Genomic DNA, 16,332 nt, shown 5'->3' on the forward strand with positions numbered 1-16,332 from the left:
CAAGCAGCACCCGTAGGAGGAAAGGAAATGTCTGAAACCCTGCATCAAGGAGGGTTCAACAGTGGGATAGAATCTCACCTTGAACCTTGTGGGCCCTTTCACTCAAATCGTTATAAGGTCCAGTAGCCACTGATGCACTGACTATGTCTAACTCCACTCACACAATAGATACCTGTGGTTTGAATAAGAGTGCTGTGTCTTGATGGAGGAGCTTGACTGGAAACTTTGACAGTTCGTTCCCTCACAGATCCTGTTTGATCCACTGAGTTCATCCAGCAGATTGTTTCTTCAGATTCCAACATCTACAGTCCTCTGCGTCTCTTTCTGAAACCAAACAATACGTCTGTGTTTAGAACACAGGGTAAATAATAGTTTACACATTTGAAGCCTATTCTGACTGGCTGCATCACCATCTGGTATGGTGGGGAGGGTGGTTCTGCACAGGATCGAAGTAAACTACAGAGAGTTGTAACCTTAGTCAGCTCTGTCATTGGCACTCGCCTCCGTAGTATCCAGGACATCTTCAAGGAGCAATACCTTAAAAAGGTGGTGTTCTTCATTAAGGACCCCCATCTCAGGACAGGCCCTCTTCGCATTGCTACCCATCAGGAAGGTGATAGAGAAGTAGAGAAGCGTGAAGCCACACACTCAGCAATTCAGCTTCTTCCCCTCTGCCATCCCATTTCTGAATGGTCACAGACCCATGATCACAACCTCACTACTTTTTTTATTTTTATTTTTGTACTAATCTAACTATTATGTACACACATAAACACACACGCACTGTAATTCACAATGTGAATATTTCCTATTTTTATGTATTGCATTATACTGCTCCCGCAGAGTTAACAAATTTCATGATGTATGCTGCTGATATTAAATCTGCTTCTGATCCAATGTGTCACCTTTTCAAATGTGCGCCCTTCACCCATTCTGCACATTCCATTGAAGTGATCAGGTTAGTACAATTTAAAGAAGAAATTTTACATCTGCGGTCTCAGACTAGGCTGCTGGAAATCTTCTCCCTTACAGTTGCAAAAAATGATGAAGGTTGTGAAAAATAAGTACAATTAGCTGTGGAGCAAGAGAGCCAGTGGGTGACTGTCCCATCCAGCATGCTGTTTGAGGCAGAAGGTTGTGGGGCACAAAAGAGAGTTAGGCCACTGATCCAGTGATATGAGTATAATTGCAAATGAGGCACAACACTACCCAGGTTATTGTTGGTATTGGCAGTCTCTGGAGTTACCCAAATTGCCCAAAGTCCATTGTGGTTTCTAGACTCTTTCCAACTCAAATAATTAACTCTTGCTCAGTGATGGTCTTGTTCCCAGAAAGTAATTAAAAACTGCAAACAGCCAACGAGAATGAGCCAAAGGACAATGGGAGCAGACAAATGTTTTTTTTTATTGCCATGTTGTCGAAGGAATGTGACACTGTTCTTACGGCCACCATGTTGTGAACAGGGATGGCTTGATCAGAGCAATTGAAAGTGGATACAGTATTGATAATCTGCTGAATCAGAAATCATTTCCAAATAAGAAGCTGTTTATTTGGTTGAGTAGAAATGGCAGGCTTACAAAAAGAATAGCTGTGACCTGAGAAAAGTGTGGCTCATCTAGCTAAATAGGTCTGAACTGGTCTGATTCAGGGAGAACAAATAAAATGACATGAGGCATAAGTCTAGAGGAAGAGCAATAAAGAAATTCTGCTTGTAGCCTTGGGCCAGATCCAATGAAAAGCTGACACAGGCTAGCCAGATATGCCTAAGTCAGCGAAATTGAAGCTCAATACTTATATCTGATGAAAGAGGGTAAGAATGGAAGATTTTGAGAGTAGAAGCAGCCCAGCTCTGAACACCAACACTTGGTTGGAAATTGTGAAGATTCCATTGGGATCAAGAGGAACACTAGCCAGTGTAACTCCTATTTCCGGATGGTACCTTTTCAATTTGACTGTTCAGGAAGTGTAGGATTAAAAGCCTAATAGATGTCTGCATAGATATTTAGAATTGTGTGCTTGTTGTCAACTGATCTGGTAAAGCCATTTGTCCGTTAATACGGATTCTCTCTGTGCCTAGCCAGTCATTGTTGAGGGTAATTATAGGCAACCATCTGCTTCCTGGTGACAATCCAGGGCATCCATTTTCATTGCTCTGCTCTTGAAAGGCAAACTGCTGCTCTAATTAGGGTAACTAGATTGTCACTGAGCTGCCACAGTGCAGGATGAAACCTCTTCCAACATCTGCAGGAAGGTTGAGGCCACTTTGCATTAAGGATTTAACCTGTCTCTGAGTTGTAGAATTCCAGCGCAATAAATTCAGACATTTTCAACTCCTTTCATCTTGGACAAGAGTTCATGTTATAAAACTAATCTTATTGAAACAGTGGAGTTATCCATTGTGCAAATAGAGTTATTTATAGTCAATGCACGAATGACTAATGGACATTGTCATGATGGTTTAATCATGACAATGATGGTTCAATCAGGTTTATTATCACTGAACATGTCGTGAAATTTGTTTTTTTTTGTTGTGGTAGCAGAGTAGTGCAAGACATTTAAAAAATGACTATTCGATACAGTAAGAAATAAATAGTGCAAAAAAAGGTGAATAGTGAGGTAGCGTTGCATGGACGATTCAGAAATGTGATAGTGGAGAAGGAGAACCTGATCCAAAACACTGAGTATGCACCTTTATGTTTCCTATACTGTCTTCCTGCTGGTAGTAATGAGAAAAGGACAGACTGGAGAACTCATCTAGCGAGGCTTTATGGGTGAAACTGAGAAATAAGAAAGGTTAATGGGGCTATATTATAGACCATCTCAATAGTCAGCAAGATGTAGAGGAACAAATTTGTAGAGAGATCGCAGACTGTTGCAAGAAATATAAGATTGTTATAGTAGATGATTTTAACTTTTCAAATATTCACTGGGACTCCCACACTGTAAAAAGACCAGATTGGATAGAGTTTGTCAAATGTGTTCAGAAAAGTTCCCTTAATCAGTAAATTGAAGTCTCAATGAAAGAGTGTGGAATTCTTGATCTCCTATGAGGGAAAGAGACAGGGCAGGTGACAGAAGTTTGTGTAGGGAAACGTTTTGCATCTGGTGTCCATAATATTGATTCATTTCAGGAATAGGATAGGTCTGATCCTCAGGTTGAGATTCTAAATTGGAGTAAAGGCCAATCTCGATGGTATCAGAAAGGATCTGGCAAGTGTAGATTGGAACAGGCTGTTTTCTGGCAAAGGTGTTCTTAGTAAGTGGGAGCCTGTCAAAAGTGAAATTTTGAGAGTACAAAGCTTCTATGTGCCTATCAGAATAAAAGGCAAGGATAACAGATTTAGGGAACCTTGGTTTTTGAGAGATATTGAGGCCCTGGTTAAGAAACAAAAGGTGGTGTACAGCAGGTATAGGCAGGTGATAAGAAATACAAGAGAGCACTTAAAGAAATCAGGAGGGCTAAAAGAAAGCAAGGTGAAGGAGAATCCTAAGGGCTTCTATAGTTATATGATAAGAGCAAAAGGAGTATAAGGGACAACATTGGTTTTCTGGAAGATCAGAATGGTAATCTATGCATGGAGCCAAAAGAGATTTGGGAGATCTTAAATGGATGTTTTTGCATCTGCATTTACTTGGGAGATGGACACAGAGTCTACAGAAGTGAGACAAAGCAGCAGCGAGGTCATGGACCCTGTGCAGATTACAAAGGAGAAGATGTTTGCTGCCTTGGAGCAAATCAGGGTGGACAACTTCCTTGGGCCTGACAAGCTGTTCCCTAGGACCCTGGGGGAGGCAAGTGCAGAAATTGCAGGGCCCCTAGCAGAGATATTTAAATCATCCTTAGTGACAAGTGAGATACCAATGGATTAGAGGGTAGTTAATGTTGTTCCATTGTTTAAGAATTGTCTAAGAATAAACCATCCTTAGTGACAAGTGAGATACCAATGGATTAGAGGGTAGTTAATGTTGTTCCATTGTTTAAGAATTGTCTAAGAATAAACCAGGAAATTATAGGCCAGTTACCCTGACATCAGTGGTGGGAAAGTATTGGAAGATGTTCTAAGGGACAGGATCTGTGATCATTTGGATACACAGGGACTGATTGGGGTAGTCAGCATGGCTTGGTGCATGGTGTCGTGGTTTTTCGTGCCTCACAAATGACCAGGAGATGCAGAAGATTCTTCAAGAAGGGTTAAACTTTAATTTGCAAATCAAAGCTGAGACAGTCATTGAGCTAGTCGCTGATTGCCCACCGATCTCTGGACACAGTATTTTTTATAGTATTTGTCCAGTTGTATTAGCATATGTAATCGATCTATATTTGCAACACGTACTATACGTACATCATGTCCCTATTGTTCCTATCAATTGGCTTAATCATGTTCTAATCTACATCTCTTAGCTACCTCTCATTAACATACCATTGTCTTCTACATTTTTAAGACTTCAGTCTCCTACCAAATTGGGTACATGCATAGCAAATAATAAACTCAGAACTGAGCAATGTTCTAATCTACATTTCTTTAGCTACCTCTCATTAACACACCATTGTCTTCTACATACCTAAGACTTCAGTCTCCTACCAAATTGGGTACATGCATAGCAAATAATAAACTCAGAACTGAGCAATGTTTTAATCTACATTTCTTTAGCTACCACTCATTAACACACCATTGTCTTCTACATTCCTAAGATTTCATTCTACTAAATTGAGTACATGCATAGCAAACTGACTAGTTACACAGCAAATGATACAAGTTTTATACTCCGTAATATTTTTATACTCCAATAATGGTAGGTCATTTCTAACCAATCTTGTGGAGATCTTCAGGGAAGCTGATGAGGGCAAGGCAGCGGGTGTTGTCTACATTGACTTCAGCAAGGCATTTGACTAGGTCCTGCATGGCAGGTTGGACAAGAAGGTTCAGTTGGTTGGCATTCAAGATGAGGTAGTAAATTGGATTAGACATTGGCTTTGTGGAAGAAACCGGAGAATGGAGGAGGATGGGAGACCTGTGACTAGTGGTGCGTTACAGGGATCGGCGCTGGGTTCGTTGTTGTTTTTCATCTGTATCACCAATCTGCATAATAATGTAGTTAACAGGATCAGCAAATTTTCAGATGGCACCAAGATTGGGAGTGTAGTGGTGTACTGGCATTCTGGCCTTCATAGATCAAAGGATTGAGTACAGGAGTTGGGAGGTTATGTTGAAGTGACCAATTTCCAGTTCCTGGTTGTCAATATCTCTGAGGATCTATCCTGGATGCAACATATCGATGCAGATACCAAAAAGGCTTAACAGCAGCTATATTTCATTAGGAGTTTGAGGAGATTTGGCTTGTTACCAAAGACACTGACAAATTTCTGCAGATATACCATGGAGAGCATTCTGACTGCATCACCAAATGGTTTGGCACGGACTAGATGGGCTGAAGTGTCCGTTTCTATGTTGTAGTTTTCTATGACTCTATGTTTCTAAGAGGGTTTTTCCCAGAAGGTGAAGGTTCTTAATAATGGATGTCCTGAATTCACAGGAGGCTTGTGACCATGATGGCTGAGTTTTCAACCGTCTGCAGGCTTTTTCAACCCTGTGCCTTCATACTAGGAGGTCATGCAGCTGTTCAGAATGCTCTCCACAGCACATCTGTCGAAATTTGCTGGTCTCTGGTGACATGCCAAATCTCCTCAAACTCCAAAAGAAGTATAGCTGCTGCCATGTATTTTTTGTGATTGCATCAAAATGTTGAGCCCAGGATAGATCCTCTGAGATGTTGACGTTCAAGACTTGAAACTGCTCCCCCTTTCCATTGCTGACCCCTCAATGAGAACTGGTGTATGTTCCCCCAATTTTTCCTTCCTGAAGTACATAATCAATTTCTTGTTCTTACTGATGTTGTGTGCAAGGTCATCGTTGCAACATCACTCAAGCAGCTGATCTTTCTCACTCCTGTACTCCAACTTTGAGATTCTGCCAACAGCATTGTAGACTTGTGTAGCAGTGACAGACTTGTGGATGGTGTTTAAGCTGTGCCTAGCCACACTGTCATGAGTGCAGAGTGAGTAGAGTGGTGGACTAAGCATGCATCCTTGAGGTGCACCTGAATTGATTGACAGCAAGGAGATGTTGTTACTCATCCACACTCACTGTGGTTTCCCGATGAGGAAGTCTAGGATCCTGTTTTGGAGAGAGATGTAGAGGCCCAGTTTTGAAGCTTGTTGTTTAGTACTGAGGGGTAGTGGTGTTGAACATTGATCTGTGGTCAATAAACAACAACAATATATATTAATGATCTCCAGGTGGTCCAAGGTTGATTGTGACATCAAAGAGATTGCATCCACTGTAGATCCATTGTAGGCAAATTGCAGCAGATCAGATCCTTACTCAGGCAGGAGTTGATTCTAGCCATGACCAACCTCTCAAAGCAGTAGATGCTTCACTGGGTGACATTGTTGAGTCAGCCGGCCCTGCTCTTCTAGGGCACTGGTACATTGATGCCCTTTTGAAGCAGGCAGGTACCTCCTGCAGCTGTAGTGAGAAACTGAATATGTCCTGGAACTCTCCAGCCAGTCGGTTGGAACGGTTTTCAGTGCCCTACCATCAGGGTCTGAAGCTTTGCAAGGGTTCACCTTCCTGAAGGATGTTCTGATGACAGATCACAGGGTCACCAGTTAATGTGGGGATTTGCACAGGTGTAGCTGATACTCTCTCTGATGATCTGAGAGTGGAAGATTCTGCTGGGCTCAAGGACAGCTCTCCTGCTATTATAAGAATGTTGAATGGACTTTTTTTTTAGAAAGATGAAGTCTTGACCTCAGTCTACCTTTACACCATATTATCTACCTCACACTGTAACTGTGACTATAACTGTACAACAATATTCTGCATTCTGTTAATTCTTTCACCCTTGTTCTGTATTTGATGTACTTGCATATTTAAATGATCTCTGTAGAAAACAAAGTTTTACCCTGTATCCCGGTACACATGACAACATTTAGCAGATTGTCATTGAGTACAACTTCATGGGACACAAGTTCAGGATATTCAAGCTAAAACAGAACTGAATTCTACTCGTTGGCCAAATAGTGGAAGTGTCATTATGTAAAGTATTCTTGTAGGAATGAAATCAATTCTTTTTACATAAATAGAATTAACCTACCTATGAGGAAGAGGAGAGACAAGTTAAAAGAATATGAGCTGGAGACATATCGAGAAGGTGCTACAGAACAGGATGTTGAGACAGCGAGTGAAGCTTCATCAGAACCAGAGTATAATTACGAGTTTGCACAGATGGAGGTCATGATGAAAGCTCTCAGCACAAACGGTGAGTGGCAGATTTGTGGCTAAACTGGGTTGATTTCAATATTGATAATAATGAACCTTAAGCTCCAGGACAACATCTCATGCATCATCAATCTATGGGCCATAACACTCATGGACTTGGGCTATGTTATATATTTTTCTGACTGTATGTTTGACTGCTTTCATAACCATATGCACTGTATGTGCTTTGTGCTGTGTATGACTGTTGGTGTTGTGTTTTGCATCTTGGCTCTGGAGAAACACTTTCATTTGGCTGTATAGATGTGCATAGTTGGATGATACTTGAACTTGAAACTCAATCTCTTCCAAGCAGTTGTGTCCTGCCAGCTTTCCTCTGATTTCTTCTTGTTAAGAGATTGTATCCACTAATTTAAGCAGCTGCACCATCACATGATCTACCACCCACCAGTTGTGGGGTCTGCTTCTTGTGTGTTCTTTCTAGGTTTGAAACTTGGAAATGTTTTTTTAGACAAGGCGAGCCCAAGAAATACACATGGGGTCAGTGAACTACTTGGGTGTGATTTGCAATTTGCCCTGATCTGGTGTCTGTTGAGTAGGATGACATCGCTACCACAGAATTCCCCTCACTGGAATGTCAGCCTGGACTTTCTGGTGAACTCTCGAATGGAACTTGAACTGACAACTCCCTTGACTCAAGAGACCATAGCATGATTACTGAGATACAGATGTAGCAACTTCAATGAAGTTTTAAAAAAATAAATATCCATGTGTTTTGAATAAGTAGAAGAGTTGCTGTGGTGCTCCAAACTGGTGAATAGGAATTGGTTTTGTATATTTTAAAACATGTTACATAGAATTGTATTTTCACGATTTGTTGCAAACTGCTATTAACTGCCTCGTGGTGTGCATTTGCAGATCCTGTGCAGAATGTTGTGCAGATACTTGAGAAGCAGTACCTCGAGGAAAAACAAAATGCACTTGAGGAGCAGCGGCTAATGTATGAGCGTGAGCTGGAACTCCTTCGCCAACAGCTGTCTCCAGATAGGCTGCATCGGCACAGCATCGAGAGATTCTCTTATACCCCTCAAACTGCACAGCAAAAAGTGAAGCTTTGGTCTGAGGAGAGGTATGACTATCCGAACAAAACAGGGCAAGTTGTCTTGCCTAATTGTACACAATAGATTACTTCAGTTTCTGCTACTCCCTGTCCACCCCCACAACCCCACATACATGCGCACACACCTTATAAAACCACCTTGGGGCAAATTCAGCACCTTCGCGGTGGTAAATGAATGTTTTGCCTTTTCAGTCTCATACGTACTGAATAATGCTGGAAAGGTGCAGTACATATTGTGATACATTTTCTTTTGCTTTCATTTAATATTATTATTTATTTTCATTATATACATATTTTTAAAGTCAAAGTAAATTTTATCATCAAAGTACATACATGTCACCATATACACACTGAGATTCATTTTCCTGCAGGCACACTCAGCAAATCTATAGCATAGTAACGGTAACAGGATCAATGAAAGAAACACGAGAGTGCAGAAGACAAACGGTGCAAATACAAATATATATAAATAGCAAAAATAACGAGAGTATGAAATAACAAGATAAAGAGTCCTTAAAGTGAGATCTTTGGTTGTGGGAACAACTCAATGGATGTGAAAGTGTAGTTAATTCTTATGTTAAAGAGCCTGATGGTTGTGGGGGTTAATTCATCTCCTTGTAAATGGGTCTAAATCCTGGAGCTTCCTATCCAGTGACACTATAGGAGTACCTTCCCCATGAGGTATGCAAGGGACTGAGCAGGTGTTCATCAATATCTGCTTGAGGACAGTTAGGAATAATTGATGAATACTTTCCTTGCCAGGAATATGCTGAAAAATTAATAATTACAAGTGATTCATAACCAAATAAAATCACCAGCTGGAGGAAGTTTTCATCTGCTAGAATCAATAAACTTAGTGGGAAAGGAGAGGAACGTTGATTCACTTTTTCTGTTGTAGGGATCAACTGTTCCGTCACAGTCTGGCAAAGTTGAGAGAGCAGATAGTGAGAGCCAACGCTCTGGTGAGAGAAGCAAATTTCCTGGCAGAAGAGATGAACAAACAGACGGATTACCAAGTAACATTGCAAATCCCAGCAGCAAATCTCAGTGCAAACAGAAAGGTAGGCAGATTCTATGATGTTGCATAAAAGCTGATTATTTTAATATAGCAGCATTTGTTTTACCTATAATGGGCTGTTGGATTATTAAATTCATCTTTTCTTTTGAAAGTTGACCTGTCAGGAGGGGTGGATTTTGTTTGGGATTATTGCAAAATTCCAGCTGGTTCACACACCATCGGAGAAGTGAATCTGACATTTCAGTTTATGCAGCCGCCACGTGGCTTTGGTCCTGCACTATGCAGTCGGTTCTTCCTGCACCACAAATGGCTGCAATTGCCAGTCAGTTATAAAACAATTGCTGCAGTAAAGTTCGAACAAATTCACTACGAAAGTCTTCTGAAGATCGCAAATGGATGATTATGATAGATTATAATGTTCCTTGAGGGTGTCATAGCTGGAGGACGTAGTAGGGATAAGCACCCAAACTCAAAGCACCCACCATGTATTAAATGCTCCCAGTGGTGTGCGTCTCAAATAGCCTCTGACAACCAAGTCCAGTTACTGGCCTTTATCTGTGCTCAGCTACTAAGCCTGGCAAAACCATTTCTACTGACTGGAGAAGGGGCAAAGGCGGGTTACTGGCTACTTAGTTGATTCGGGCAGTTGAGGCTCATCAGCCATGGTTGGCAGCTTATCTAGGGGAAGGAAAACTTTGATCTCAAACCTCTGCTGCCTTGCATCTATACCCACTCGTGGGGAGTAAACCCCGAGGAAATATCCAGACCTGAAATCTCTAAGGCAGTCCTCTGTTGATTTTAACATTAACTAGCAACTCCTGCTAAACTGAATTGGTCTCTGCTGTTTCGGATTCATCATCTGCATGGAGAGGAAGAGCTTCGTATGACAGTGGAGTCACATACCACAAAAGCCAACATTTTTGAAAAGCTTTTTTGTTTCTTAATCATTCTGAATTTCAATAATTTCTTCTTGCAAGCCCTCTTCCTGTTCTTCCACCTTGCGAAGAAATAGCTTAATTACCCAATCCAGAATTGCCAGATTGTTCAAATCCTTATATCGATTCTGAAAATCCTCCTTTGCTGACTGCAAGTCACCGTCTTTGAAAGAGAGTGGCATATTTTCCACGCAGGATAACTGTGAGAACATTCTTCTCCCAATGTTTTGCTTATCTATGTCCAATTTTCCAATAAAGGTGGACACTTTTTGCATGGATTAAATTGAAATTCTCACCCTGTAGTTTCATATCTAGAATGTTCGTTTTGTCATACAGATCGGCTGGGTATGCCACATCTCCACATAGAAGTTCAATCTTGTTTCCCAAGTTCTTCATTTTGAGCAAAAATTCGACCACAGTGTCAGAGATCAAAGAAACATTTTAAGCAGCAGCCTTTTGACAGCCAAGGCACTTGTACTTAATGGATGAGCTTTAATTTTGTTGATAGCAGATATTGCAAGAGTCACGATTGAAAGAAGTCGCTGGCTAAGGTGTTTGGCTGCGAGATGTTGATGATGAATTACGCAATGGATTACAAACAGACTTGGAATTTCTGTTTTCATAAATGCCACCAAACCAGCATGGCGACCTGTAATATACGGTGTTCCATCGTTGCACAAAAAATCATGTTCCTAATCGGAGTACTTTTACCCTCAATATACATTTTGAGCTCATTGTAAATTGATTCATTGTTGATATTTGTTTTTAACTTATTTCAAAAGAGAATCTCTTCATAAACTTTTCCATTTTTGATCAACTTGTGCATATGCCATTAGCAATGCCTCATTGTCTCACACAGTTGACTCATCCAGTTGTATCCCAAATTCAGTTTTTTGTAAGTCTGTGCGTAGTTGGTACTCGATGTCTTCACTCATTTCGTCAATACGATGAGCTACAGAGTTATTACTCAAGAGCAATTGATTTTAAAACACCGGTATCTATTTTGAGAACAGTGGTGAGCACTTCTGATACAGCAGGCATTATTAATCTTTCACCAATTGTACGAGATTTTCCACACTTTGGAAATGTTACAAGAAGCAATGAGATCACTATCAAGCTCATTTTTAGCTTTCTTGGCAAGTGACTCGAGTGTGCAACACTTTTCAAATGCTTCTTTGATCTTCTGGAACTGAGTCGCCATTTATTGCCTTTTCCGGATTTCTTTTATGGACTGTTCCTGCAATCTTGATGGTTTCATGGCTTCATTACAAATAAATTTTACAAATAAGACACACAGGGTGCCGCTGATCTGATGGGATGGAATAAAACCATACTCCAAGTATGTAACATTGTATTGATACACTTTCTGTAGTTTCTGTTTCTTAGTAGGATTGGAATTCAAGGCTTCACTGCCTTCCGACTCATAGAGATCATAATTATTTATATATTTATTTATCATATCATATTTATCCATCATAAACAGGGCTAAATTAAAAACAAAAATTAACACAAACTGGGAATGCCTATTGAATGTTGACATCAGCGAGTTGACATGGTTGGTCAGGTCTCATGCCTCAAGTTAGGCTGCCACTTACTCCCCCCCCTCCCCCGATTACCTGTTTCCTCTAACTTCCCCTTAGGACATGTAACCACCCCCGATTACTGCCCTGACAGTTCAGTACAGGTAACCTGTCATGTTATAGAGAGGTTGTGTTCCTGAAAAATGGCCTGCTTCATGATTTCCTGAAATGCAAAGCCTTAGTTATCATCTGCACTTTCACCAAGAATGAGCAGTGAAAAGGAATTTTGTGTTTATTAATTTTCTTTTTAAAAAAAAAAATTCCCTGAGAGTGAATTTTATTGTATATCTCAAATTTCTGTTTTGTGATTTGTAAGGACAAATTTCTGTAACCCAAATGGCTCCATTGCGGGTGTTCCTTATATTTTATTCACAAGAGGTACATTGCTATTTTTCTCAAATGCTTGCTCAAAAAACTACAGATAATTACTTCAAGGAGGCCACATCAGTAATCTGTAAATTACATGGTGCAGCATTCAGTCAGAGTCTTACAGTAGAGAAATAGGCTTCTTGGCCAAGAATCCATTTAGTCTTGTACAGATTCAATTTGATTCCTTCCACATTCCTATCAACTCTCTGCTCCCCTCCAATCTCCACGCTAGGGGCAATTTAAAGTGGCCAGTTAATCCACCAGCCTGCATGTCTTGGGGATGTGGGGGTTAAGTGGAGCACCCTGGGGAAACCTCTGCAGAGAGTGGGAGAGAATGTGCTAACTACACAGACAGAGCTGGACAACAGGGTCACAGCTCCACTGGCCGTGCTTCTCTGCCGCCTTTCCACTCACTGTTTACTCCTTCAGAAGTCTGCGTTTTGGCTCTAGTCTGTAATGTAGGGTCCTCTGTGTACAAATTCTCACGAATCTGAGCAGACGCTTTCCAAAAATGTTTTTGTTTCAGGTGCTCTGTTCAATGTATGTTATATCTTCTCTTTAGTTTTCATGTAGATGGGCAAAGGGGTGCAACATGCCAGCTTTCACTGATTTACAGTTTGCTCCATGCTTTGAATCTGTTGTTCATCAAAACAGAGAGGAGCAATTGTAAGCGAATCTGCCATTCAAGTTCGACGCAAGGGAAAAGGTACCCAAGTGTGGGCAATTGAGAAGCTGGAGAACAAACTGATCGATATGAGAGATCTCTATCAAGATTGGAAAGAGAAAAACATGGTTGAATATGTAAGTGCAGGACATACATACATACAGAATCATTTGTGGGGCTGAGGAATTTGTAACGTGTTTCATTGCTTCACAAAGAATGTTGCCATTTACAAATTAGAGTTGCTGTGTAAGAGTGGTTATGTAGGGCATACTGGAGAACAAAAATGCTACATTAAACAGTGCTGAAATGTGAATTTTTTTTCCCAATTCCATCCACTAATGAATTTCCACCTCACTGAAACTGCTGGAATAATTCACTGTGCTGATATACCAGTGGCTAATTTCCATGCTAGGTGACTTCTGCTAACAGCTTGGCAAACTGCAGGCTCCTCCACAACTGATTCTAATTTATCTGGTGCTCGAATACAAAGACTTTGCCTTTCTCTATCCGTTAGGAATTTAGTGAATTGTGTTCTTGTGAGTTTTAGCCTGCCCCAGAAAGGTTAACAGATTATCGAGGCAGGGATGAGAACATGTTGTACCGCCACAAGCACTTATTTTATATATTACAAATTCAGCAAAAATGCTGTGTGCTTTGAGTTGGATCTAGAATTGCCATGGACTTTGTTTTTAAGGAACATTGCATGCTTATTCTACTTCATGTGCTTACTGGTTGTAAATTTGGTTTAGAATTTTAACAAGTGTAACTCCACGCGAGTATTGATTGATGTTTGAGCTCTTTGGAATATCAGAAAGCACTTTATTTCAGCTAGGGATTTTTTTAAAATAATTTTTTAATTGAATTTTCAAATGGTTACAGAAGGAAAAAAATTATCAACCCTTCCCCCACTCCCCCCTAACATATCCCTGTAGAAAGAGGAAAAAAAAGGAGAGAAGAAAAAAGAAAGAAAGAGTGCCTGGATATCAGAAGATCCCCACATGCTCCATGGCGTTCATAATAGCTTTAGTATATATATTTATTTCTTTCCCAGATAACCAATAATTTTATCTTCGGAGCACCTATATATTTACTCCTATCTTTTGTAAATAAGGGCACCAAATTTTCAGAAATATTTCATATTTAGCTCTTAAATTATATGTAATTTTTTCAAGTGGAATGCAGCTGAAAATTTCATTGGCTACTGCAATTTTTATGAATTCTTTCTGATACTTATTCAGTTTGGATTTCGGTTTTATCCCTTCAATATCGCCTGGTAAAAATAATGTTGGATTATGTGGAAGTTGTGTTCCAGTAATTTGTTCCAATAAAATTCTTAAATTTGTCCAAAAAGGTTGAATTTTAGAACAAGACCAAGTAGAGTGTAAAAAAAGTACCAATTTCTTGATTACATCGGAAACATTGATCAGATAAAGTTGGGTTTAATTTATTTATTTTTTGTGGTGTAATATATAATTGTAAAAAATTATATTGCACTAATCTTAACCAGACATCTGTTGTACTTGTCACACTGTCAAGACATAGTCTTGACCAACTTGTTTCTTCAATTTTAATATTCAAATCAGTTTCCCATTTTTGTCTTGACTTATGAATTCCTTATTTAATTGCCTGTTTTTGAATCAAACTATACATACAAGAAATAATTTTTTTAATTTTTCCTTTTCGAATTAAAATTTCTATTTCATTAGGTTTCGGCAATAACATCGTTTGACCCAATTTATCTCTTAAATAAGCCCTTAATTGGAAATAACAAAGAAGAGTGTTGTTTGATATTTTGTATTTATTCTTTAATTGATCAAATGACATTAACAGCTAAGGAAGGATCTTGGAACCACCTCTAGAACCTGTTCTTGCACTGTGAGCAAGCACAATCCAGACCTTTAAACAGTTTACCTACTGGATAAGTGAATTAATGATGAGTGTATGAATTGTGTTTTATTTCAAGAAACATTAAGTATAAAGTGAAAACTGTTGCTATTAATATATTCAAATTCATCATCTAAAGCTCCAGTTTCACTTGTTTCACTCATAGATCAAGAGAATTTTAATTCTTACTATAATCTATTGTGTTTTTTTCCCTTAAATCCCATTTAAGTACAATAAAATTCTCAGTAAACACGGAGACCCTTTCTACGAACCCCAAGAAAACCATAACTTGATTGGTGTTGCCAATGTCTTCTTGGAATGCCTTTACCATGATGCAAAACTTGAGTATGCTGTTCCCATCATCAGCCAGCAGGGGGAGGTGAGTGTTGAGCATTTCTTAAATTCTGCATCGATTTATTAAAGTTACACCTTTCTGTATTTTAGCTAAAAGAGAAATGTAATTGGATGTGTCTGTTTAGTTCCTGGCCAGTTGATTGTAAGACATAAAGCAACGTTATTTGCTCAATGAACAGAGAGAAAGTCCGAGGGAAATGCATAAAATGGTTAAATTTCCCCTATGGAATTGAATCCAGGTTGCTGGCCGGCTCCATGTTGAAGTAATGCGGGTTAATGGTGCGATTCCAGAACGTCAGGATGGTGGAGATGATTCTTCAGAGAACTCGAGTGAAAGTGGGAGCTGTGAAGTAATGGACAATAATGGTGAGATTGTGCACATGGCAAAGAAATTGACCTGCAGGGTAAGTGAGAATTACCCTCATTACCATTGTGAATCCTTGGAATACTGGTTGACCAGTTAGTATTCTTTTAACATCAAATAAAGTTGAAGGGGAGAGAAGGGGGATAAAAAACCTTCAGGCTCATTATTACGTGTATCTTGAAAATTTAGAAAAAAGAATGAACAATTGTATATAATTTTCCTAAATTTGATGAAGTTTTGATGGAAGAGGTTTCTACTTTCTAAATTTCTGACTTGTTTGGCTTTTCAATCCACCATCCCTCCTCTACTATCACTGCTAGTGCTTGGTTTTGATTAAAATTAGAATGACCTGAACTGAATGTGGGAAGAGAGATTATACTGGCCGTTTCCCAGCTGGAGCAGTGTACCTACTAACAGTCTTAAGTTTCCAGTGAAGAGTGTCCAATTCTCCTTAGCCAAATACAGACGTGAGGAAGAATTTGAAATAAACATTGTGAAGGAAAAGGTAATAGAGGGGGTTTTAATTGGGTGGAATGGTAATGTAGCAGTTAGTATAACACTATTACAGAACCTATGGCCCAGTTTCAACTCTGTCTGTAAGGAGTTTGCATGTTCTCCCTGTGACTGTGTGGGTTTTCTCTGGTTTCTCCCAAATTCCTCCTGCATTCCAAATATATGAATTTAAAGGTTAAATGGTTACATGAGTGCAACTGGGCAACTTGTGCTCATTGGGCCACGAGGCCCTGTTACTGCGCAGTGTCTCT

General features: G+C 39.7%; 2 protein-coding genes across 6 annotated transcripts in view; one reads left to right on the forward strand and one right to left on the reverse strand.

The window, feature by feature from the left end:
• LOC132378526 (uncharacterized) overlaps positions 1-16,332 on the reverse strand; it is a 377,364-nt gene that overhangs the window by 213,644 nt on the left and 147,388 nt on the right. The gene's annotated exons all lie outside the window — the stretch shown is intronic.
• kif13a (kinesin family member 13A) overlaps positions 1-16,332 on the forward strand; it is a 240,130-nt gene that overhangs the window by 154,800 nt on the left and 68,998 nt on the right. For all 5 annotated transcript variants that reach the window (XM_059945486.1, XM_059945482.1, XM_059945484.1 and 2 more), the window contains exons 16-21: positions 7,148-7,323; positions 8,199-8,409; positions 9,299-9,461; positions 12,957-13,103; positions 15,080-15,229; positions 15,444-15,608. In XM_059945486.1, coding sequence (XP_059801469.1) covers positions 7,148-7,323; positions 8,199-8,409; positions 9,299-9,461; positions 12,957-13,103; positions 15,080-15,229; positions 15,444-15,608 — 1,012 coding nt within the window. The remainder of the gene's footprint in view (positions 1-7,147; positions 7,324-8,198; positions 8,410-9,298; positions 9,462-12,956; positions 13,104-15,079; positions 15,230-15,443; positions 15,609-16,332) is intronic.

Source organism: Hypanus sabinus, chromosome 20 (genome assembly GCF_030144855.1).
Source record: "Hypanus sabinus isolate sHypSab1 chromosome 20, sHypSab1.hap1, whole genome shotgun sequence".
NCBI classification, from domain to species: Eukaryota; Metazoa; Chordata; class Chondrichthyes; order Myliobatiformes; family Dasyatidae; genus Hypanus; species Hypanus sabinus.